At 44.4% G+C, this 22446-nt stretch overlaps 9 protein-coding genes across 9 annotated transcripts; 6 read left to right on the top strand and 3 right to left on the bottom strand.

Annotated features, from left to right (window-relative positions):
• Positions 1-1261: 1261 nt before the first annotated feature.
• V2V93DRAFT_390223 (SNF2 family N-terminal domain-containing protein) lies at positions 1262-5487 on the top strand (the record flags this gene model as incomplete). Its single annotated transcript, XM_066912395.1, has 7 exons — positions 1262-1400; positions 1448-1501; positions 1556-1596; positions 1648-1933; positions 1990-2264; positions 2321-5310; positions 5370-5487. 7 exons carry the CDS (start codon positions 1262-1264, stop codon positions 5485-5487), a joined length of 3903 nt encoding a protein of 1300 aa, XP_066767402.1.
• Positions 5488-5835: 348 nt separating this feature from the next.
• V2V93DRAFT_343562 (uncharacterized protein) lies at positions 5836-8586 on the top strand. The gene is made up of 2 exons (XM_066907847.1): positions 5836-6713; positions 6777-8586. Exons 1-2 carry the CDS (start codon positions 5938-5940, stop codon positions 8254-8256), a joined length of 2256 nt encoding a protein of 751 aa, XP_066767401.1. The 5' UTR covers positions 5836-5937; the 3' UTR covers positions 8257-8586.
• A 38-nt stretch (positions 8587-8624) lies between these two features.
• On the top strand, positions 8625-9392 carry V2V93DRAFT_365438 (Sen15 protein-domain-containing protein). The gene has a single exon (XM_066909074.1). It carries the CDS (start codon positions 8678-8680, stop codon positions 9218-9220), a length of 543 nt encoding a protein of 180 aa, XP_066767400.1. The 5' UTR covers positions 8625-8677; the 3' UTR covers positions 9221-9392.
• On the bottom strand, positions 9299-12257 carry V2V93DRAFT_365436 (armadillo-type protein). The gene is made up of 3 exons (XM_066909073.1): positions 12030-12257; positions 10846-11964; positions 9299-10797 (listed from the first exon to the last, which is right to left on the bottom strand). Exons 1-3 carry the CDS (start codon positions 12087-12089, stop codon positions 9451-9453), a joined length of 2526 nt encoding a protein of 841 aa, XP_066767399.1. The 5' UTR covers positions 12090-12257; the 3' UTR covers positions 9299-9450.
• V2V93DRAFT_332505 (WD40-repeat-containing domain protein) lies at positions 12228-14163 on the top strand. Its single transcript, XM_066907677.1, has 4 exons — positions 12228-12580; positions 12649-12814; positions 12870-13179; positions 13244-14163. Exons 1-4 carry the CDS (start codon positions 12540-12542, stop codon positions 14065-14067), a joined length of 1341 nt encoding a protein of 446 aa, XP_066767398.1. The 5' UTR covers positions 12228-12539; the 3' UTR covers positions 14068-14163.
• Positions 14164-14367: 204 nt separating this feature from the next.
• V2V93DRAFT_390216 (uncharacterized protein) lies at positions 14368-16822 on the top strand (the record flags this gene model as incomplete). The annotated part of the gene is made up of 4 exons (XM_066912394.1): positions 14368-14515; positions 14629-14741; positions 14800-14874; positions 14939-16822. 4 exons carry the CDS (start codon positions 14368-14370, stop codon positions 16820-16822), a joined length of 2220 nt encoding a protein of 739 aa, XP_066767397.1.
• Positions 16823-17105: 283 nt separating this feature from the next.
• V2V93DRAFT_365427 (Rad17 cell cycle checkpoint protein-domain-containing protein) lies at positions 17106-19813 on the bottom strand. The gene is made up of 2 exons (XM_066909072.1): positions 18794-19813; positions 17106-18738 (listed from the first exon to the last, which is right to left on the bottom strand). The coding sequence occupies exons 1-2, from the start codon at positions 19604-19606 to the stop codon at positions 17137-17139; spliced, it is 2415 nt and encodes an 804-aa protein (XP_066767396.1). The 5' UTR covers positions 19607-19813; the 3' UTR covers positions 17106-17136.
• On the top strand, positions 19784-21000 carry V2V93DRAFT_365425 (uncharacterized protein). The gene is made up of 2 exons (XM_066909071.1): positions 19784-19897; positions 19953-21000. The coding sequence occupies exons 1-2, from the start codon at positions 19892-19894 to the stop codon at positions 20778-20780; spliced, it is 834 nt and encodes a 277-aa protein (XP_066767395.1). The 5' UTR covers positions 19784-19891; the 3' UTR covers positions 20781-21000.
• V2V93DRAFT_365423 (uncharacterized protein) lies at positions 20749-22423 on the bottom strand. Its single transcript, XM_066909070.1, has one exon. It carries the CDS (start codon positions 22384-22386, stop codon positions 21058-21060), a length of 1329 nt encoding a protein of 442 aa, XP_066767394.1. The 5' UTR covers positions 22387-22423; the 3' UTR covers positions 20749-21057.
• Between the last annotated feature and the right edge of the window lie 23 nt (positions 22424-22446).

Below are 22446 nucleotides of genomic sequence, written 5' to 3'. Positions count from 1 at the left end.
GACAATCTGGAAATTGCTTTTCACAGTTGTATGCTGGTGGAGTCTGGGTCTGACATGGAACTTCTGATTGATGTTCTCGGGCACTGCATTTCTTCTATCGCTGTTTCAGTGCTAGATTAGCGGAACGCGGTCGGTCTCTATTATTGGTTCAGCGACGTTGTTTACTATTTCCAAGTATAGAAAGACTTTGCGTCTCGCGTCTGGAGATGAAAAAAAACGAGACCGTCGATTGCATGCCCATTTCAATGAGAGACTTTAACCGCATAGTACCCATGTTACGAACGCCACCACATATAGCTGTATATGTAGACTGTGTTTTTGTCCATCGCGCAGGTTGTCGGCTTGACCTTTTTCTTTTAACAGAGTAACTGATTATTGCAGCTATCTTTTTGGAATTATCCAGCAATGAGTAACGAAGAAACGGCAGTTGAGGCGCTGTCGATCATGCAATCGGGCGCGGCCATCGTTACCCCAAATGATAGCACCAGCACACAGGAGCTGTCGGCAATTAAAGATTCGGATGCAATTAATAGCCATACAGGAGACGAAGATCTGGTCGATAGTGATGGGTCGACAGACGATGAGTCTCTTTCCAGAAGGTCTGACCAATCAGATTTCGGCGATGTAGATGAAGCAGACGACACAACTGGTGCTGATGAGGAAGCGAATGATGCAGACAGCCAAGAAACCGAAGAAGAAGATCTTCGGAGAATATCAAAAAAGAGTAATTCCAAAGATAGTTCTCTTACTACTGAGCACCTGTCTGGTGCAGAGAGTGATAGCAACAACTATCCCGCACAGTCAAAATCCACAAAATCTCGCAGAAAACCTGAGTATTTTGATCCGGAACTCTATGGTTTACGAAGGAGTGTAAGTTCAGTTAATTTATATACTAGTGATTGCAAGAGTGCTAACATTGTGAAGAACCGGTCACACACGGCTCCCGATAGGTTTGTTGAGGTATGCTTTCTTGGATTTTCTGATATTTTGATATGACAACGATGAGCTAAAATAATGATATATAGTTTGACGGGGTAGATGATAGCGACGACATTCCTGTGAAGTCTCGTAAGGCTTCTAAACGAGAGTTGGCCAAATGTAAAATTATTTTGTGATTTGGTTGATATGGCCTGGCTAACCGAATGAATGTCTAGCTACGAATATATCTCGATCAGAGACAGTATCCTCTGATAGTGATGATTACAGCAATTCCCGCTCTCGCAAAAAGAGAAGGAAGATGAATGGTAGTGCTGTTTCGGAGATGAGATTCTCTACTAGAAATAATAAGGTTATGAACTACAACGAAGACGAAATGGACGACGACCTTGAACTCAGCGAAGAGGATTACTATGAAGTCAAGTCTCAGAATACAGCTCCTTTGGATAATTACGAAGTTGAAGGTATACCGACTTCTAGTATGTATCTTTTCCTGGCTAATTGGCTTTAGAAACCCGAGCAATTGATCTCGTTCTTGATCATCGTCCCATCGCTGACGGGCCAGGTATGTCAAATATATTATAGAGTAACTTAATGTTTATTGGCTAATTGTTTTCAGACAATGGAACCAATGATCCTCACGTCGATCTCGAATACTTTGTAAGCAATCACCTTTTTTCAACGGAAACTATTGATCTGACAGGTATATAGATCAAATGGCAAGGAATCTCGCATCTTCACAATACATGGGAAACGTACCAAGATCTTTCAAGTCTCAAAGGAAATAAGCGTCTCGACAATTATATTCGACAGAGTGTCTTCCTTGACTCGCAAATCCGCAGTGACCCTTCGACTACTCAAGAAGAAATCGAAGCTATGGACATTGAACGCGAGCGCATGAGAGAAAATTATGAAGAGTTCAAAACTGTCGAACGAGTCGTGTCATCTGAGAGATCTAGTTCAGATGGTAAAAAGAAACTAATTTATCTTGTAAAATGTTTGTGCAATTTGTTTTGTTGCCAAAGCATTGCGAAGTTGCTAACCTGAACTTAGGGAAACGGTTGTACTATGACGCATGCACTTGGGAGGATGCAGAGTATGTCGCTAAGATTGCACCGCGTGCTGTCGAACAATTTCTTGCTCGATCGAATTCAAAGCTCTTGCCATCGAATAGCGTCAATTATGGCAACCGAAGACCTCGTTTTGAGAAGCTTACCGAGCAACCGTCTTTTGTTAAGAATGGAGAGCTGCGCGACTTTCAGCTGACTGGACTTAATTGGATGGCTTTCTTATGGTCTCGAAACGAGAATGGTATCCTCGCCGACGAGGTATGAATATTAATGTGATTGATAGTCATTTCTAGTGAATCTAACAAAATTTTCAGATGGGTCTTGGGAAGACTGTTCAAACCGTTGCATTTCTTTCTTGGTTAGTCTATGCTCGAAAACAGCATGGTCCTTTTTTGGTTGTCGTTCCATTGTCTACTGTCCCAGCATGGCAAGAAACTATCGATTTGTGGGCACCTGATCTTAACTATATTGTTTATTTGGGAAACACTGAATCGCGCAGAATGATGAGAACGCATGAATTCTATGTCGATGGAAACAAGAAGAAGCCAAAATTTAATGTTCTGGTCACCACTTATGAGTACATTCTAAAGGATCGGTCCGAGCTTGGAAGCATCAAATGGCGATATCTTGCTGTTGATGAAGCACACAGACTGAAGAATTCGGAGTCCGCTCTGTATGAATCTTTACAAGAGTTCAAAGTGGAAAACCGACTGCTCATCACTGGTACTCCATTGCAAAACAATATACGAGAGTTGGCCGCATTGATTGATTTTCTTATGCCTGGGAAGATCCATATTGATATTGAGATTGACTTTGAAACTCCGGGAGCTAATCAAGAGTCTTACATCAAAGATCTTCATGAGCGTTTAAAACCGTTTATTTTGCGTCGTTTAAAGAAGGATGTCGAGAAGTCTCTGCCTTCCAAGTCGGAGCGCATCCTTCGAGTCGAGCTTTCTGATATGCAGACGGAATACTATAAAAATATTATTTCGAGAAACTATAGTGCTCTGAATGCTGGGGCTACTGGAAGTTCTCAATTAAGTCTGCTCAACATTATGATGGAACTAAAGAAGGCCAGTAACCATCCATATTTGTTTCCCAACGCCGAAAATCAATTCTTGAATTCAGTAGATGGAGATCACAGTAATGAGCGAATATTTCGTGGTATGATTATGAACAGCGGCAAGATGGTTCTTCTCGACAAGCTGCTAGGCCGACTACGACGAGATGGTCACCGAGTACTTATTTTTAGCCAGATGGTGAGAATGCTGGATATTTTGGGCGACTACCTCACGCACCGTGGCCTACCATTTCAACGATTAGATGGAACTATTCCTGCTCAGACTCGAAGAATTGCAATAGATCATTTTAATGCACCTGGAAGTCCCGATTTTGTGTTCTTGTTAAGTACGCGTGCTGGCGGTCTCGGAATCAATTTGATGACGGCTGATACAGTTATTATATTCGACTCTGATTGGAATCCTCAAGCTGACTTGCAAGCCATGGCTCGTGCGCATCGTATTGGACAGAAATCGCATGTCATGGTTTACAGATTCGTGTCAAAAGACACTGTCGAGGAAGAGGTTCTTGAGCGAGCACGACGTAAGATGATTCTAGAGTACGCAATTATCTCGCTTGGAATCACTGACACCAGTGGTGCTTCTAAGAAGACCGAACCAACCAGCAAAGAGCTGAGCGCTATCTTGAAATTTGGTGCTGGTAACATGTTCAAAGCCAATGAAAATCAGAAGAAACTTGAAAACATGAATTTGGATGACGTGCTAGAGCATGCTGAGGATCACGAGACTCAACCTGACCTGGGTGAATCTCATCTAGGTGGAGAAGAGTTTTTGAAGCAATTTGAAGTCACCGATTATAAGGCCGATGTCGATTGGGATGATATTATCCCTGCAGCTGATCTTGCGAGAATCAAGGAAGAAGATCAAAAACGGAGGGAAGAGGATTTCTTGCAAGAACAAATTAAATTGAGTAGTCGTCGGAAGGCTGCAACTAAACAACTTTCCAACGATAATGACTCTGACGATAGCTCTGATCAGCGTGAAAATCGACGCAAGGAGAGAGCAATGAAACGCAAGCATGAGACTGATGGAGCTGGTGATCCTAATGCTCTAACCGAGCGTGATGTTCGCAGTATCTACAAATCTATACTTCGCTATGGAAACCTGCGCGAGCGCTGGGATCAGATTGTTGCTGACGGTTCTTTCTCAAATAAAGATCCTGAACGCATTAAGCAAGTGTTTGATGAGATGACAGAGCTAAGTACGGCTGCTATTGCTCGCCAGGAAGCTCGGCGGCTCGAGCTAGAGAAGAGTCTACCTCCCGCTGAAGCTGGCAAAAAGAAAGAGCGTAAAGCTGTTTTGTTTGAGTATAAAGGTTTGGTGAAGAATTTGAATGCTGAGCTCATTCTTCAGCGACCTATTGATTTACGAACTCTGGATGAGGCGATTCCTAAAGATGATTCTCAAAATTTCAAACTCACTGGCCACGTGAAGTCAGTTCATGGATGGAGTTGTTCGTGGGATGTACAGGACGATAACATGCTACTTGTTGGTGTACGCAAGTATGGATATGGAGCGTGGGCCAGTATTCGTGATGATCCCACACTGGGCTTAAGCGAGAAGTTTTTCCTGGAGGAGCATCGAATAGAAAAAAAGGAAGAGCGAGTTAAAGAAGAGAAGTCAGGTCCAAAGATGCCTGGGCCAGTCCACTTAGGGCGACGCGTTGAATACCTTATATCACTGCTGAAGGAGCCAGAGCCTCATGATGCGGAGAAGGATGCAAGGCGCAGGAAACGATCAGCTAATAAGACGGCTAAGATAAATGCAGGTTCGGCTTCGGCATCTCCAGCACCTGCTGCTGCAATTAAAAGCGAAACTGCACGAGCCGGAGACTCGCATGAAAATCCCCCGGTCTCGAATGGAGCAGCTGCGCCCCCACGCTCAAAGACTGCCAAACCTGAACGTTCTAAAGCGGAACGTCCCAAAACGGAGCGTACAAAGGCACCGTCAACATCTAATGCAGCGCAATCTGCTCATCGGCGCGAAAAAATTGAGAGAGATGATGATCATAGTGATTATTCCAGTATGGATGAGCAGTCATGCAAGGATATGTTGCATCCTGTGCGTCAGAGCCTGCGGAGGTTACGCAAAGGCGGTGTTGGAATTGATCGGGCAGAGTGGGCAGACATTCTTAAGCGAGAACTGATCAGCGTTGGCGACCACATTCAGCGCAGGGTTTCGTCTGCTGCCCATGAAGATCAAGGAAAACTTCATAAACATTTATGGTGAGTTTTTCTTATCCACTGTGACTTTTCTTTGATTTTTCTTACTGACGTTGTTATAGGGTGTTTGCGAGTTACTTTTGGCCTGCAAAGGTATCATCGCGAAAGGTTGCCGAGATGTATGCCAAACTACGTCGACAGAAGGCTGAGTCAAATGGAAAGCTTGCGGCGCGAGATTGAAAGGGAAGGATTTAGCTGATCTTATAGATCGTTAGGAATGCTTATCATGCCCTGGTTGGCGAGATTATGCGCCGAGAGGTTATAGCTTTACATGAAGAAATACATGCTGCGGTCAGGCACACATTTTTGTTTTGTTTTCTGAGTTGTTTATTATGATGTGTATGCAAAATGTTGTATGATTGTATTCCATTCAATGTTCACAATGTGGTCAGTTATTTAGTACATATCAAGTATAGTATAGAGTAAACAAGGATTCGTACGAACGACGGCGGTGGCCAATTAAACAGCAAGAATACAATGCTGACCGTAAAATGACGTCGATGGGCTTAATTCGCCTCCAGGGCTCATCTCTTTCGAGCCGCAGATTTATTTCTTGTTTGGGATTAGCATGTTGGGTCCTCCGTCATCTCTGTCTCTTGCTCAGCTCTCTGCTCTCGCTGGTTATGTCCTATGAGCTCCATATTCCAGGCTATCACTCGTCCGGCGGACGATATCCTCGAGGCCGGCAGCACGCTCTTCAGCAGCGGCACCCGCGCAGTTCATCCTGGCCGCCGCATCAGACTCATCGATCGTACGACAGACGAAGCTGCCGAGCCGCTGATACCGCGTTCACACAACAACACCAACGGCGCAGCAGCAGCGCGCAGACAGGTCCAGATACGAGAAGCACGGCAGTTATTGGGAGAGGAGCCAAATGCCGTAGCCATAGCCAGAAAGTCAGAGGCCGCAGATGAGCCGGAGGTGCCTGTCTCTGTTGATCGCCGCGACCACGGCGATGGGCCATCGAGCTCAGCCGAGCAGGCCGATAGTCAGGATCCGACTATGGCACTGACCTTGAATGCCACAGAAGTCACCTCTGACGAATCTGCTCCTTTACTACAGCATGGCGAGGACGATGGTTATGGCGAGCCTGCAGAAGCCATTCATCGGCGAAAATACTCTAGGAGAACATGCACGATGACATTGGAGCGGACAGTTTTGAAAATAATATCCTGTCTCTTTTTCTGCTGTCCAACATCTTTAGATGGAGTTGATGAGGATGGTGAATACATCATTGGTGACGAGGGCGACATTTTGCCTATTATCCCTTCACGATTTACGAGACGTGGTTATGAGCGTCTAAAAGAAGAACACAAGGTTGATAACGTGGTTTCAGCTGCAGGTAATGGAATATTTAGTGCAGATCCTAACATTGCGTATGATATCCTATACGAAAACCAACGGGGGTGCGTGCTAATTGAACCTTTGCTTGTTCTATCTCTATCTCATATTAACTTTGCTTGTGTCAGATTTTTCATGTTTGGTGCTCCCTTGTTCAGCTCACAAAGTCTACTGCAATTTGACCCTTCGGCCTGGGTTGATGCTGATTTCAGATATTCCCCTTTCGATATTTTATCAACTCCGGTTCCTGATCCATCTTGGGAATGGATATGGAGAACATGGTATATAGATATGACGTATGATGTGGACGATCAAGGCTGGTCATACTCAATCGGATTTTCGTCGAAAGCTTGGCATGGTGCTCATGTGTGGTTTCACAGTTTCGTACGACGAAGGAGATGGATTCGAAAGCGCAGACGCGTCAACAATCTCGAAGATTCTGTTGAATATCCCAATAATCCGGGTATCCCTGACCGCATCAAATCCAAAAAAGCATATTCGATTGTAGAAGGAACTCCACTGAATTACTTCTCTATTGAGTCGTCGTCTGTGAAAGCTCGTGAAAAGCACGAACAGATCCGGCTTGCGAATAGACATCAACGCTCTTTATCCGCTGTTGCCGAGGATAGTTCTAAACCAAAAACTTTGGACGAGGAAAACAAAAGTATGGACCTTTGGTTTAGCGATGACGAAGAAGGAGACGAAGCCTCAATCGAGAAAATTTTTACTATTGGTGGGTTGATGCGGAAGTTGAAAAAATTACGCCTAGATCGCCAAAAGATTGACGCTATCGAACAATTCGTATGTTCTAGCAGAGACGACATTGTTCTCTTAGCACCTCTTATGAACGAAATTGTATCATACTTGATTTTTCAGCAGTCACGGCGCGAACTACTTCGATCGTTATTGTTTTATTACACGCAAGTACGGTCTCGTTCAAGATTTATGCGTACCGGACTAGAAGAAAAAGAAGATCCAGAGGCAAACAGCCATGCAAAAAGTCATGCTCATCATGCTACCTTAGATTTGGAATCAATGACTGTAAAAGAATTAAGCTTACGCCGCCGAGCTTTACATAAAGCTATTCTTATTGCGAGAAAGGAGGTTATGAAGCTTGATTTTTATAGCGATCGAAAGATGTCCAGTAAAGAATACGCTAAAGCTGATTTATTAAATGATTCATTTGCTAGTTCACTAAGCACGCCTACGTCATCATCAGCATACAAGTCAGCTCTGCTTATTCAAGACAGAATCTTAGAGGAATCTTTGGAGGAAGTTGAGAATGAGGACATGCTTGAGGAAGCCGAAGAAGAAGATGACGACGAATTAAAAGGTGAACAAGACATTGACAACGGAGAGGGACCTGAAGTCTCGCAAGAAACAAATGCCCATGTGTCTGGATCCGACGGTGATGCTAGTACAATCACTCTCCACAGTGACGGATCTCTCATTGGAAAGGGTAAAATTCCTGAGTACAAGCTCCTGGGAGACTCACCCACGGATACTAAGCCACAGACGAATGAAACCAAAGATCCTAAAGAAGAAGCTAGAGAGTCTATGGTTTCCGCTGTTCGAAACAAGGTTATAGATTTTGTTTCACGTACCTAAATCGGTTCTGTTATGTGATCAGTTTTTGTATGAGTGTTGCATTTTCAATGGTTGCGAATTTTGGAGCATGTAATATTATTGTTGACACGGTTGTAGTCTGAATTGAAGAGGCGGTAAATTATAATGATGAGTTTAGTTTTTCCTGCATGGCATATGGTGATGAATTTTTTCTTGGTTGGATAGTTGGATATAGCAAACTTTCATTAACGAAAAATCGAAAAAGAGCAATTAAATCATATAAGAGTTGTAAGTAAAATAGAGCAGCAGCTTCAATTTACATCATTCATTGTCTTCATCGTGTTCACGCAGGTAGAATATTTAAAGTTTCACCAGATTTCAAGTAAGATTTTATATTTTCTAGAGGAGTACTTTGCCTACATTTCTATGAATGGGAACAGCATAAATCAACACGCTGTTTAATATGTCTCAAGCTTCCAATCAAGACGTCGGAACTTCAATGATGAAATCGTTGAATTCTACTCCTACCGGGTCCTCAAGTTCAAGGCCAAAATTCGGCAGTCAGGGTCTCGCAGACCGCGCATTCAACGCAGCGAGTGCCGAAAATAATCTTATAAATTCCGACCTTGCCCATCGGGTCAAATTAAACCTGGACTTGCAGCATTTATGGACAGATCTTTCAGTACATAGGATGCCTGCGCTTTCTCCTGAATCGTTCAAGTTTCTAGATGCAGAGGAATTGGTGTTTGTGCTGGGAAGACCAACTGATAGGTTATACGCCACCGATTTATACGACGCCGACGGATTGCCATCTCACGAATGGATACTGCCAGTTAGGACAGAATCAAACTGGAGTATTCGACGATGGGTGTCTGTTTTTGAAAGCTTGGAAGCGTTTACAAACGAATCTATAAAAAGAATCTTGATGGCTATGTATACGGATGATTCGACTGTGGTTTATTATTTCGTGCACAATGGACTGATCAAACCGCGAAAAAATGGCTAAGACTAGAAAATTACAGCAAGAAATGTTGCGAGAAAAGTTGATTTATGCATTCCCGGGCGTTAAAATGAGGTTTCTTTAGTGTTCACGAGCATAGCATACTGCTCGAGGTTGCTTTTTCACATTGTAAATATAAATAACGATAAAATACATTTGCATCACGAATTGACTAAAATACATGGTATCGAACAAACAGGCTGACGAGACTGTACATATATGACTGAACATAATCCTCATCGACGTAGTTGTCTGGCTTTCATCGCTTCTATTCTAGCTTTCAGTTGACTCGTCACCTCAGCCGCGCGCTTCCAGCTCTCCACAGAGCCAGCATTTGATATTCTACCGTCAGTTCCGTCGGACTGTGGACTGAACGAACCAGGCTTGGGTAACTGCGATCCAGAATAAACTGATGCTCTCTTTGCTGCCGACGGCTGTACTCTGCCAAACTCATTCTCTTTTTCCTCGTCCGACGTGCGAATCGTACTCGACTGACGCGCTTGAAGCGACGATTGTGAGTGTTCTTTTGCATCCCGACTGTCAATTCCATTTGGACTCGATGCAGATTGCCTTCCTACCAACTGAGATTCTGCTCTAGCCCGATCCAACTCCCGTTGCAGCTTAGATATTTGAGCTCGAGCATTATCTGCTTCGCCTCGAATTCTGGTTAATTGGGTCTCTTTGGACTGTACGCTAAGCATGTCTCTTGTATGTTCCTCAATAAGTTGAGCATTATTAAGCTGTAAATCCGCAACTTCCCTGGTCAACTTTGTAGTTTCAGCTTGAAGTGTGTCCACTTGCTGTTGCAAAGCAGCATTACTTGACAACCATTCTTCTTTCGCGCGTCTTAGCTCTATCAGCTCTAATTTATCAGCAGCGGATAGACCACCGTGCCCACTGGTAGAAGCCGAAGATGACAGAGAAACTCCCGTCAAGCCGCGGCCGCTTGTACTTCTGGGAGGGGTTCCCGAAGTAGCAGAAGAGGTACGCACTACGCGGGGAGAAGCAGCAGAGGCAGGATCCTCAGTCTTTTTCCGAAGACCATTTGACATTCCAATTCTAGACGTATGTGCACCGGGAGCGGCAATACGAGAGCTAGACGATGGCTCGACTATCTTGCCACTAGAAATGGTAGGAGTGCCTGACTGTCGTTTGGCGCCGGCCGCCGAAGGTCGAGACCGGACCACTCCTCTCGCTTGAGTAGGAGCCTTTGCAGCAACAGCAGGAGGCGGCGGAGCTGCCACCTTCTCAGGTTTAGCCCGAACTGTAGCTGTCTCACAGAATTCAGTGATCATATTCTTTCGAATGTCGTCAAGATCGCTGATATATGGCGTCATCGCTCGTTCACCAATCATCTTCATAAGTGTACCCATTGCCTCAGCTCCTGCTGAACGTACCGGCTTTGCAGTATCAGCCAGCAAAACCGTACAGGCGTCACATAGCTGCTTGATTTCTGCGCTCTTGGGGATTGTTCGTACGCTTCTCAATGAACGAACAAGAAACAAGGCAGTTTCCTGCTTGACTTGAGGGTTTTTATGCTTCATGAAGCTGAGAATGTCTTCCAGGAAATCACTCAGAGAAGACTAAACTTGTTAGACACTAGAAATAAATTGATAACAGATTAGACTCACTGCTTCAAATAAAGCATCCAAAGCGGCACCTAAAGCCTCAGAGACCGATTGTTTCTTCTCTTTCAATCGTTCAAATAATGAGGCAGAAATTATTGATCTATATTTGCCACAAGAGTTTCTCAAACCTTTGGCAAGAGTCTCAACACAATTCGCGGCAGTGGTCACCACGGCAACATTAGCGTCCTTGAGTATACATTTTCCCAGGGCGCGCATGAGTTCGTTGAAATCAGCATCTGAAATCTTCGGAACAGAAGTCAATTTTAACAGGTCATCAACTGCCTCCTTCCGATCTTTCCATTTCGCCGATGCCATTCGTTCATAAAAATCACCTGGGATTTTACCGGACACGTCAACTGCCTCAACCAGATCCATAGGGTCAATTTCTTCCTCTTCTTCGGGGGAAGCCAACTCTCCAGATGCTCCATTTCCATTGGCGGCAGCAGCAGCCTGTTGTTGAGATAACAAAAAACGCTCTTGCTGAGGTACTGTTCCTTTTACTGAGTCAAATGCTTCTTCCAACTCTTTCTGCTGCACCGGCTTCAAATCTGGAAGAAGCACAGCCTTCAGTGCATCACCCATCCATTTGTACAATTCAATAGCCAAATTGGTTGCCTCTGCTCGAACACTCTTGTCAGAATGAGCAAATAACTTTGGCAAAGCTTTCACGATCCCTTTCGGAGGCACTGTTTTGGTTCCGAATGCTTTGATGATTTCGCGTAAAGACATTGTAGTTCCGGCAACGAGCTTCGGTAACTTGTTGCTTAAAATTGGGAGAATCTCATCTACTACTGGATCAGGCGCATCAAGTTCAATAAAATATAGCAAGGCGTCTACCGTCTTTTGCTTCGTACCGGCGCGCATAGATACTAGTCCTTTTTCCACAAGAGGAGCAACCACAGTTCCTCTTAGTTTCTGGCAAGCATTAGTCCCTCCATATTGTAAGAAGGCAACCAAGGATCCAATACCGGCCTCCTGAGCGGCGACGTTTGAATCCGTAACTATCTTCTTGTATAAGGTAGGATCGCTTAAAAAGGGACGAAAACATAGATCGTTTTCGCTTCCCGAAGTCGTGAACTGCTTGGTGATCTCTTCATAAGCACCTAAGCGTACTTTCCAAATCTGTTTTGTGTTGAATAGGTTAGCTGCAAACGACCCACAATGACTAGATATAAAACGTAACTGACCTTGTGCACAACGCGTTCTGTTAGCGGAAGCGTAGAATAGTCAATTTCCTGATCAGCCATTTCAGTCTATAAGAAACAAATAGAATATCTGGCTGCTAAACCTGGATCTGGAGCCGCTTATTTGGAGAACTGCACAGGCTGTCGGTGGGTTCAGAGATGAGAGCAGGCTGATTGTTTGTTTACATCTACTCCAGGAATCTGCAACCTAACTTGTTTACCACCCTAAATACTTGATGGTAATGCATTTATGCTGCGAATTCGCCGCATGGCACAGATGTCTGTGTTCAGAAAACCTTATCAAACGCGCGGCGCGACTTCTGGCTATCGGATATCATCCACAACACTACTAGATCACACTCTATTTGATCGGGAAGAGCTCTTTCGAGAGGATTCTGATTAACATGCTTAGTTTGAATACTACGTGTTGGGACTGTTTGCTAAACAATTGATATAATACGCGGCTATCTGATAGCGAGAGACCGGCGTAGCTGATGAGCCTGAGCCAGATAGATGGCATCATCCTTCTTGACAGATCGGCAACGCGATGAGCTGTAAGTTTCGAATTGCTATCAAGAGTGATTGCCAGATATTCTAAATGTACTGACGTTTTTCAAAATAGGCATAAATCGATTCTCCAGTACCTGGCTGGTTCTGGTCTTCAGTTAGCTCATAATGCGTTAGTTGAAGATCTTAAATTCGAGCAGGGGCGCTATGAGGAAGACGCGCGCAATTATGATGGACTATTAGAAAAAAAATGGACTAGTGTTGTGAGGTTGCAAAAAAAGGTAGCTTGCTGTTCAAACTGACAGTTCTAATCAGCCGTTTCTTACTTCTTGACAGATATTAGACCTGGAATCAAAGATGTCCACCTTGCAGTCTGAGCTAGACAATCTGCCTTCATCGTCCTCCAAAGTCGAGGATTCAATAAACTGGCTTCCGCGGTCGCCAAAAGTATCACTTCTAGGTCATAGACAGGCTATTACCTCCCTGGCATTTCATCCGATTTTTACTATCTTGGCTTCTGGATCCGAGGACACAACAGTTAAGATCTGGGACTGGGAGCTGGGCGAACTGGAGCAGACTCTGAAAGGCCACACTAAAAGCGTAACAGACTTGGATTTTGGTGGTAGACCGAATAATATCCTACTGGGTAAGTAGCAGGATTTGACAGATCGTAAAGAGCCAACTGGATGCAGACTAACGATAACTTACAGCAACTTGTTCATCAGACTTGACGATAAAGTTATGGAACACAAACGACGACTATAAAAATATAAAAACATTGAAAGGGCATGATCACACCGTCTCTAGCGTTCGGTTCTTGCCCGACGGAGCGCGACTCGCTTCCGCGTCTCGGGACAAAACCATCCGAATTTGGGCAATAGATACAGGCTATTGTCTACGCACTATTACGGGCCACAGTGACTGGATAAGGTCAATTGATGTATCTTTAAATAGCGAATTGATAATCTCTACTGGATCAGATCAGACGGTGAGAGTCAGCAGCACCGTCGATGGCGACTGCAAGGTGGTTTTTCCAGCTCATGAGCATGCCATAGAGTGCTGTGCAGTTGCACCGCCTTCTAGTTTTGCTGCAATAGCTGCACTCACTAAATCAGGCCGTGTGCCTTCTGCTACTTCTGGACAGCTTGAGTATTTTGCGACGGGAGCACGAGACAGACTGATAAAAATTTGGGACTCACGAGGAAATCTAATTAAAACTCTGGAAGGTCATGAAAATTGGGTGCGTGCCATTGTGTTCCATCCCGGAGGCAAATATTTACTCTCTGCAGGCGATGATAAAAGCATAAAATGCTGGGACCTACTGCAAGGAGGAAAGTGCGTAAGAACAATTGAGAGCGCTCACGATCACTTTATTTGTGCGCTCAAATGGGCGCCATCAGCAGTCACGAAGCAGACAACTAATGGCGATATAAATACCGGTAGCATTGCTGCAAATAATATCGATCCTAGGAGAATTCGATGTCTGGTTGCATCGGCATCTTCGCAGTTGGATATACGGTTGTGGATGACTTAGAAATTTTGATGTTGAGCTTGTCTACTGTATATACCAAAGAGCTGGCTGGGACCATGTACTATAAAAAAATTGCGTAATAGATGTGTATTACTATCAGATAACTGTCCGACCATAACGAATACTAAATACAATTTATAGCTAAGACGCGTAAGATTGCTCGACCATACTAATCATCACGTGACATACTATTCCTGGCAGTTGCTGCGCCTGTCAAACCAGTGAATGATGCCTTGAACTCCTTCCATAGACGCAATTAAATCAGAAACACTGCCAACGTAAACAAAGTCTATTTTCTGAGATATGGCTGCTATTGACCTATCTTCAAATGCACGAGAAATCCAATCGGCTTATGATGCCATTGTTGCCGGGGATCCAAACATTTCTTGGGCAGTGTTCACCTACGGTGCCGGGTTCAACAACAACACTTTGAAGCTGCAAGCTTCCGGTAGTAAGTCACTTGAAGTCTATTAAAGCTACTCGGACATAATGGCAAATTGATATTTATGATTGGCATGCTGCTGTGTTCTCAAAAATATAGATATTAATTCTATCCTGATGTAGCCGGCGACTTACAAGATCTGCAAGAGGAACTCTCCGAGGGAAAGATCCAATATGCCTTTGCCCGAGTCATCGAGCCCAACTCGCAGCTTCCTAAATTTGTCTTGATTGGGATGGTATGTCCGCCTTTATCTATTTCGACTATTTAATATTATTCTGACCTTATGAATGTAGTGCGGGGAAGGCGTTCCAGAGAGAGCCAAGGGTTACTTTAGCGCCCATTTCGGGTCAGTAGCAAAGCTTCTCCGCGTATGACATCCAAAGCCCTCGAGTTTTTATTATGGATTTGCATCTAACTGGAATTACCACTTAGGGATACCACGTTCAGATCACCGCCCGTTCAGTTGACGACGCTGATCCGGACGATATAATTAGAAAGGTGTCAGACGCTTCTGGATCCAAGTACTCTGTTGCGGATCTTGCGTCTAAATTCGGTAGAGCTCCTCCAGTTCGGCCTAAATATGGATCTTCCCATCACACCTCTGCTGCCGCTGAAGATGATTGGGGTGATGCTCCACCTGTTGTTGAAAGCTCCATCACCAAAGTCGCCTCTGCTTACAAGCCAACAAAGGTTGATCTTGACGCGATTCGCAAGAGCTCAGCTTCGGAACGCTCGTCTATCGAACCAGTAAAGAGCTCTTATCAACCAATTGGTAAAGTCGATGTCGCTGCAATTCGTGCAACTGCTTCGAGAAAGGAACTGGATGCCGAGAAACCCGAAATCATCAAGAGTGCCTATCAGCCGATTGGCAAAGTTGACATTGCTGCAATTCGAGCTCAGGCTAAGCAGAATGAAGAAAGTGCTGCGAAATCAAAGGCAATTGAGAAGAGTTCCGAGCCCGAAAAAGAAGAGGAAGCGAAACCCCTAGGTCTCGCTGAGCGTGCAAAGGCCTTTTCCGCGACTTCCTCTGGCAGACTGTCTGAACTGCCTAAGCCGAAGATTGAGAAATCTTCCGTTACTAGCAGATTTGCGCCTTCAAAGACATACGGAACAGCTCCCGTTATTCCCGGTAACCAATTCTCTTCTGCACCTAGGACTGTTGGAGGTATGAGGAACTTTGGTAACGAAGGTGGAAAGACTCCTGCTCAATTATGGGCAGAGCGCAAGGCAAGAGAGAATGGTGGCTCAGCACATGCTCCTTCTTCTTCTTCATCATCGCCGAGTTTTGTTCCGACATCTGACAGAGATCAAGAAACAGAAGAGGAAAAGCCACACTCCAGTATTGCATCGCTCCGAGATCGTTTTGCTCGCTCTTCAATAAATCACGATGACGACGAGGAAGAGTCTGAAAAGAGCCCGGATCGTTCCTCCTTTGGGGTACGAGATAGCTCTCCCATCCGTCTTGCACATCCCATTGCCTCGACCACTTCGATTTCACGTACTGCCACTAGCTTTGCGTCCAAATCACCCGAGCCCGAGCAGGAACCCGAGCAGGAAGCCGAAGAGGAAGCCGAGGAGGAAGCCGAGGAGGAAGCCGAAGAGGAAGCCGAAGAGGAAGCCGAAGAGGCTCCTGCACCTCCTAAAATTGATTTCGCTAGTAGACCCAAGCTTCCTGCCAGAGAGCCTACCCCTGAGCCAGAGGAAGAACCGGAGCCCGCTGAAGAGGAGGAGCCAGAGCAGAATGCATTTGCAAAAGGACGAGCTGCGGCCGCTGCTGCTCTATCTTCTGGAGGCATTACGGGTAGCGCGCCTGTCATCAACGTCGAATCAACTCCAAGAGCGCCAGCGGGTGGCGTTACCGCTGTGGTCGTGTATGAATATATGAAGGAGGAGGACAATGAGATCAATCTTGTTGAAGGAGAAACTATTGTTGAGATAGAAGAGATTGACGAAGGATGGTGGTCTGGCCGCAATAGCGAGGGTGAACGTGGACTATTCCCAGCCAACTATGTCGAGGTTCAGGAGGCAAGTGCTGCTCCTCTATCAGAGACACACGAGCCAGAAGAAGAGCCACAAGCTGAGGTTGAAAGTGAGGAACCTGCAGCCCCCACTTTGAGCGTCCCTTCGCTTGGAGTTGGCGCTGCTGGTCCTACCGCGATCGCCACGTATGAATATGTTGCTGAGGAGGACAATGAGTTGAGCTTTCCGGAGGGGGCAACAATTACTGATATTCAGTTTCCAGATGAAGATTGGTGGAGCGGAGTTTACAATGGCGAAAGAAAGCTCTTCCCGGCTAACTATGTTGCTCTAGCTTAGATCGGTTGATCAAAGAGATTCTGAAAATCAAGAGATATGGCATTAGTAGACTTCGGGATGAGGCGAAAATATAAATTTCTGAAAGATTTTACATCTTTACCTTTTTTTTTCTTGAATTTGAGCTTGCTTAAGCTGCAGATTGAATTTGATTTATTCTTGGTTGTTCAACGGTTTCTTTACCAAAAGCGCTGATTAGCATATTTTGAATTTTTACATTAGTGGGACTCGATCTAACCGCAAACTAGTGCGATTCAAATCACATTTGGAAATATTTAGAATCGCTGATTGTAGTAATAGTAGAATTTACAAAGTTGCTAGATAAGATCATAATCAGAACTATAGTTGAAATCCTCTTCATCGCTCCTTTCATCGATGTCGTCCTCTGATAGATACAGGCCTACACCAGGTTCTCCTGCAAACCCATACGAGTCAGAATTGGTTTCATCATTCTGTTTGGAAAACAATTCTAATAATTCGTCATCATTGGTAGTACCCAGGTCGGATGTGCCCGTTAACGAATACTCACCACCTAATCTTCTTAACTTGTCCTGTTTTCCAATCAAAGACAACCAAAATACTGTGTTTGACATAAATCCAGAAACTTTTTCCACTGAATTTAAAGCCTCCATACCTGTATTTCCGCCAGATCCTTCAGCTCTCGCAGCCTGAATGTTACGTACTTGAGACTGTATGTTTGTCTGACGTTTGAAAACAGAGAAAGACTGAGGCATGCATATCTGATTAGAATTATTACCACCTCTTCCACCAAGAGAGCTCCAGTTCCGTTTATGATCGCCACCTATTGGCGATATAAAATCCTTTATAGAGATAGGGAGTCTTGTAACTGAGGATGGCAGACTTCCCATCACACCACGAACAGCAACCATTGACGCCAGTAAACTATCATCTAAGCCACAAGACGTATCCTCGCTCCGCCTTAAACTATTGCTACCGAATCCGTTTGAACGTGCACAAAACAAATCAGAGTCTGAAAGTTGGTGAATGCAAGAATCTAGCATGACAGCATCCGAGCACGAAGGAGGATAATTTTCAAATATAGAACCGATAAGCTGATTAGTAGGTATTGATTGCGTTATCGCTTCTGATACGGGAATTTTATCGACATCATCGGTTTTATTATAAATGACTTTACCAACAGCATGAAAAACCTCCATTCTTGTTTCTCTCAAGGCAGGAGCAAACGCCCCACGACTGATTGCCCACATTTGCAGTGAGTTGATTGCCGAACGAATGTCGCCGTACTCTGCAGCTGTGGAAATTATATCAAGAGCTTCAGAGTTTGCAACAGCAAATTTCTTACTCTTCGATGATACTAGTATGTTTTCCTTCGTTGCTATGTCTTTCAAAACTCGCGTCACCAGCGTTTTGTTCACCGGATTGAACTGTAGCCTAGCTAGTCTGGAACTAGACATTAGTTCTCTTCCCAGTATATTCTCTGCCGTAAAAGCAGACTGTCTTGCTGCAAGAGTATCTTCCTGTAGCTCAATTTCGGAAATGATGAATATTATTGGCGGTGAGTTTCTCGCAGATGAGTGCATATATGCAAATATAGCGTCCAGGAATGGAGTACGATATTCTCGTGTAGTTAATAACGCACTCGGAAAATCCTCAATAAGAATAACCTTTTTACGGTTTTTCACGGCAGACCTTCGGATATCATACACTAACTGCTCCTCTTCATCATCCACTTCAGCTGCATGTGCAAAACCAAATCTTTGTACACCAGATAAAAAATCAGAGAAGCGTTGAGAAAAAGACTCATAGTGCTGACCGGGCTCATAATCTGACGTATTAGGGTCGGTCCATTCGACAATATCAAAGTCGAGCTCCTTTGACAGAACAGAGATAGCAGATGTTTTAGAACATCCGGAAGGACCTACCAGAACCAGAACGCGCTATAATAACCGTTAGCGCAATGAGCAGAATTGTTCAAATTGATAGACTCCTCACCTGTGGCAGACGACCAGAAAGTGCAAGTTGTAGCCAATTGCTGACATCTTCAAATTTCCGCTTATGCAATGCCAGGGCAGAAGAGTTCAAAGGTGCATACTTCTCGGCCCAGAGAGAGTCGTCGGCGGAAGTGGTGGCTTCTTTGCAAGCAATCGCTGAATCCGTTTCTGGTAGGGACTTTACCGTTGCTGTCGGTTTATTGAGTGATATTTTTGAATTTCTGCCAGAGAATACAACTGTATCTACAGACTGCAGACCTTTGGGACGAAATATAGGCCTGTAAGTTGCTCCATTCTCGGACTCTTTGTCAGATCTTCCAAGTCCCGATGTATCTGATTCGGACAATGATTCAGACAAATCATCAATATCTTCCAGGAAATTCGCATCCGTTTGCTGGGAATTAGAAGAAGAAGGTGCAGATCGACCCGCTCTAATATCCGGCACCTTAGATGTCGACCGCGAATGCGCTGACTTAGCTTTTCGCGTACTCTGTTTAGACGACACAGAGTTAGCAAATAATCCGGTAAGACTAGATTGATATTTGGCGCTTGAAGGCTTATTTGTATCCGCATTCTGTTTTGCAATTCGCTTTCGTGACTTTCCCTCTTTGAAGGGCAGGATCTGCTCGATTTTTGAAGATAAGACCAGATCCTCGTCGGCCACACTATCGCCAACGTCTCTATCCTCGTCGACTACTAGGTCTATTACCTCTGCACCACAGTCAATGCCAGTAGTTTCGTTTCTGATCTTTTTGTCGTGTTTAAGTGAATGTTGAGCGACCGATTCGCGCCGTCGTTTCCGAGGAGGGGCCATGTATTACTCCAACCCAAGTCTTCCAAACCTTTATATAGCCCACAAGCTACATAGTACACATCATTGGCTTCATTCAGCACAATTGTTGGTGATTTCCACTATATGAAATCAGCATTGAGTACGCAGCTAACTCTTCACGTGTTTTGATTTGGCCCTAGCTTTATTCACTAGATTAATTATGTAACATTTCATACTACTTACATAATCAACCAATTATTTCTGGGACATGCATTGATCCATAAGCACCTTCGCAATATATCAACTTACATAGTGCACCTATTCACAATGCTGGTATGTTTTTTTAGGATATGATACAATTGTTCCATCGACTGATTTTGGTTAATAGTTCAAACCATGGTTAGATGTCCCACCACCTCGGCATGAGCTGCATGATGATTCCTCGTCAGACGAGGATCAGCATCCAGGTCAAACGGAAGAGGATGATGAGTCACTTGTCGAGCCTCAAAAGACATCATATCAGGACACAAGTCCCGTTAGTGAAATAAATATCTTAATTAATGATGCAGTATCCAGGTTAGTCGTTGTAGCACCTGCTCTCGAAAGTGTTATGCTCGGTCTGGGACCTTCTCAGCAAGTCGGATCGGTGACCCTCGAGTTTCCAACTGACTCCAAAAGAGTAAACCTTCTTGTTATGCGGATAATGTTTATCAAGGATCTCTCACTCCATTGGATTCGGATACCTCAAATTCCTTCAAAGGAGTGTTATCCACTCGCTCAGTATTTGATTGCAGAACTCCATCCAGAGTTGTTGGCTGTAATGGCTCCTCTATACGTTGATCCAGACCATCCAGTACAGGTTTTATGTACTTCTAAGTCTGAAGTAGATCTACCTGAGCATTTACACCTGAAGCCACCTCACTATATTACCGGAATTTATGCATCCTTGATATCATTTGTAAGTACATTGCTGATTCTGTCTGGCGTTTATCATCGTGCTGACACTGCTACTCCTAAGGCGGAGATTTCCAATTCCAAGGCTGTAGCTCTCCTAGTCACCGCTGATGGGGTACCGGATCATGAATTTGTTGAAGATGATTATGCTGTAGCGTCAGCCGAAATCCTGTCGAAGGTCATTAGCCCCAGCGGTGCTCCATGGAAGTTGGATTTGGCCACGTTACCACCCAGGATCAGATCTAGCGGAATGTACATTTGAATACAAAACAGCTTTATCATTTGTGAGCAGCCAAGTATTATGCATTTTCATCACCTACGTATATCTTACGTACCACTTGCAATAAAACTAGGAAATTATGAACAAAAACTTTTTATGACGACAAAGATAAACTGAAAGGACGCATGAACAAACTAGATAATCAACAATCCCCAAACACGTATCAGAAATACATAGCTATATATTACAAAAATGAAACATGAAAAACTGTGGCAAGCAAACGAAACCATTTAGAACTTCAAAAACTTTCCTTTTCCTACTACTCCTCCATCAAGTCGGGCGCATTCAGAGCCTCCTGCATGGCGTCAGCATTCTTGGTAGGAGCAGCACCAGTTTCGTAAAAGTTAAGTCTTTCTTCAACCTGTCTCTTCAGAACAACGCCAAATTTAGTGGAAGGAACGTCCGAGAAGCAATCAATTCTGCTAGCAATAGAGCATTTGTTGGCCAAGAAACGAGATATCCTGCCTTTGTTCTTCTGTGCTGCCTTGCCGATAAAAGACGAGTGGTAAATAAGGCCATACTTCGGAGTATTACCCTTGGTCTTTAAGGCACGGAAGAGCGCTTTCTCGGCACCCAGAATTTGAACAGTCGAAGCAGGATACTTGGACAGGTTGGTCAAACTACCTGCATGCGAAATAAGTCTAGCGCCAACAATCTCACCAATAAGTTCTGACAGATTGGGAGCAACAGTATTCATTTTTTCAAGTAGATATGCGTGGAGCTGCTTGCGGTAATCGGCAAGATTGACAGCCTTTTCGGCAAATGTGATGATGTTATCCATGTCAGTCTCAGATATGTCCTGACCCATACTAATACGAGCAGCATCAATAATGCTCTGAGAAATACCAGCATCGTCATTGACGATAGCAGCGAGGTCATGCAGAGAAGATTCTGACAGAGAGACCTTGTCCTTGATAAAAATAATCAACTTTGAGTAAGTGTAATTGTCGCTGACAATTTTGAAGAGCTCGGGGAAGTGCCATGAGTACCATTCTCTAACACGCATAGAGAATGTATTGATATCTTTATCAAGTTGATCCAGTAAGGCAATAGCCTGGATGATGTGGTTATCATTCTTTTGTACGCTAAACTGGACCTTATTTCTAGAGTAGGCGTGACCAAGACCAAGCTGAGCACGTTCAATATCACCGTCTTGAAGCTGCTTGAGCATCTTTGCGCCATGAAGGCGGAGACCTCTCAAAAGATCCTGAACGACTTCTGAGGTATCACACTCGATGCCCTTAAAAGTTTCCTTAATGCCGCTCGCCAACTTCAAATCTGACACTCCTAAAATGGTCTTGTTCTTCTTTGATTTCTTAGTGCTGTTGGGTATATTTAGCTCCAAGAAGTTCTTCAAGTGCTCGTTAACATTTCCTTCAGCAATATCGTTGGCGTTCTCCAATGCATGAGCAGCGCCCTTGAAAGGAGCGAAACTGACAAGACTGAGATATTTGCCGAACAGAGCCAGGTCGTTAGCAGCCTCTTGGACTTCCTTTAGCCGGGCACCCACGGAGTCAGAAGGGAATGACACCTTAAAAAGAGCATAGCCTGTTGGCTCTTCGTAGAGAACGTACTGCACACCCGACATTGTTTGGAGTGGTCAGATTATGGAGATGCTTGCTCTTTGGGAGGACTAGCGCAGAGAAAA

The sequence above is a fragment of the Kockiozyma suomiensis genome (genome assembly GCF_038497685.1).
Source record: "Kockiozyma suomiensis strain NRRL Y-17356 unplaced genomic scaffold V2V93scaffold_3, whole genome shotgun sequence".
Taxonomy (NCBI): domain Eukaryota; kingdom Fungi; phylum Ascomycota; class Lipomycetes; order Lipomycetales; family Lipomycetaceae; genus Kockiozyma; species Kockiozyma suomiensis.
Note: the sequence above shows the minus strand (reverse complement) of the source record. Positions and strands in the feature narration are given on the sequence as shown.

Bases quoted from the DNA above. Each gene is read 5' to 3' on its own strand.
- V2V93DRAFT_365423 (XM_066909070.1), bottom strand. From the start codon at position 22,386: ATGTCGGGTGTGCAGTACGTTCTCTACGAAGAGCCAACAGGCTATGCT.
- V2V93DRAFT_343562 (XM_066907847.1), top strand. From the start codon at position 5,938: ATGAGCTCCATATTCCAGGCTATCACTCGTCCGGCGGACGATATCCTC. The intron at 6,714-6,776 runs GTGCGTGCTAAT...TGCTTGTGTCAG, and splicing joins CTATACGAAAACCAACGGGG to ATTTTTCATGTTTGGTGCTC.
- V2V93DRAFT_332505 (XM_066907677.1), top strand. From the start codon at position 12,540: ATGGCATCATCCTTCTTGACAGATCGGCAACGCGATGAGCT. The intron at 12,581-12,648 runs GTAAGTTTCGAA...TTTTCAAAATAG, and splicing joins GATCGGCAACGCGATGAGCT to GCATAAATCGATTCTCCAGT. The intron at 12,815-12,869 runs GTAGCTTGCTGT...ACTTCTTGACAG, and splicing joins TTGTGAGGTTGCAAAAAAAG to ATATTAGACCTGGAATCAAA.
- V2V93DRAFT_365436 (XM_066909073.1), bottom strand. From the start codon at position 12,089: ATGGCTGATCAGGAAATTGACTATTCTACGCTTCCGCTAACAGAACGC. The intron at 11,965-12,029 runs GTCAGTTACGTT...AACACAAAACAG, and splicing joins CAGAACGCGTTGTGCACAAG to ATTTGGAAAGTACGCTTAGG. The intron at 10,798-10,845 runs GTGAGTCTAATC...TAACAAGTTTAG, and splicing joins TGGATGCTTTATTTGAAGCA to TCTTCTCTGAGTGATTTCCT.
- V2V93DRAFT_365438 (XM_066909074.1), top strand. From the start codon at position 8,678: ATGTCTCAAGCTTCCAATCAAGACGTCGGAACTTCAATGATGAAATCG.
- V2V93DRAFT_365427 (XM_066909072.1), bottom strand. From the start codon at position 19,606: ATGGCCCCTCCTCGGAAACGACGGCGCGAATCGGTCGCTCAACATTCA. The intron at 18,739-18,793 runs GTGAGGAGTCTA...CGGTTATTATAG, and splicing joins TTTCTGGTCGTCTGCCACAG to CGCGTTCTGGTTCTGGTAGG.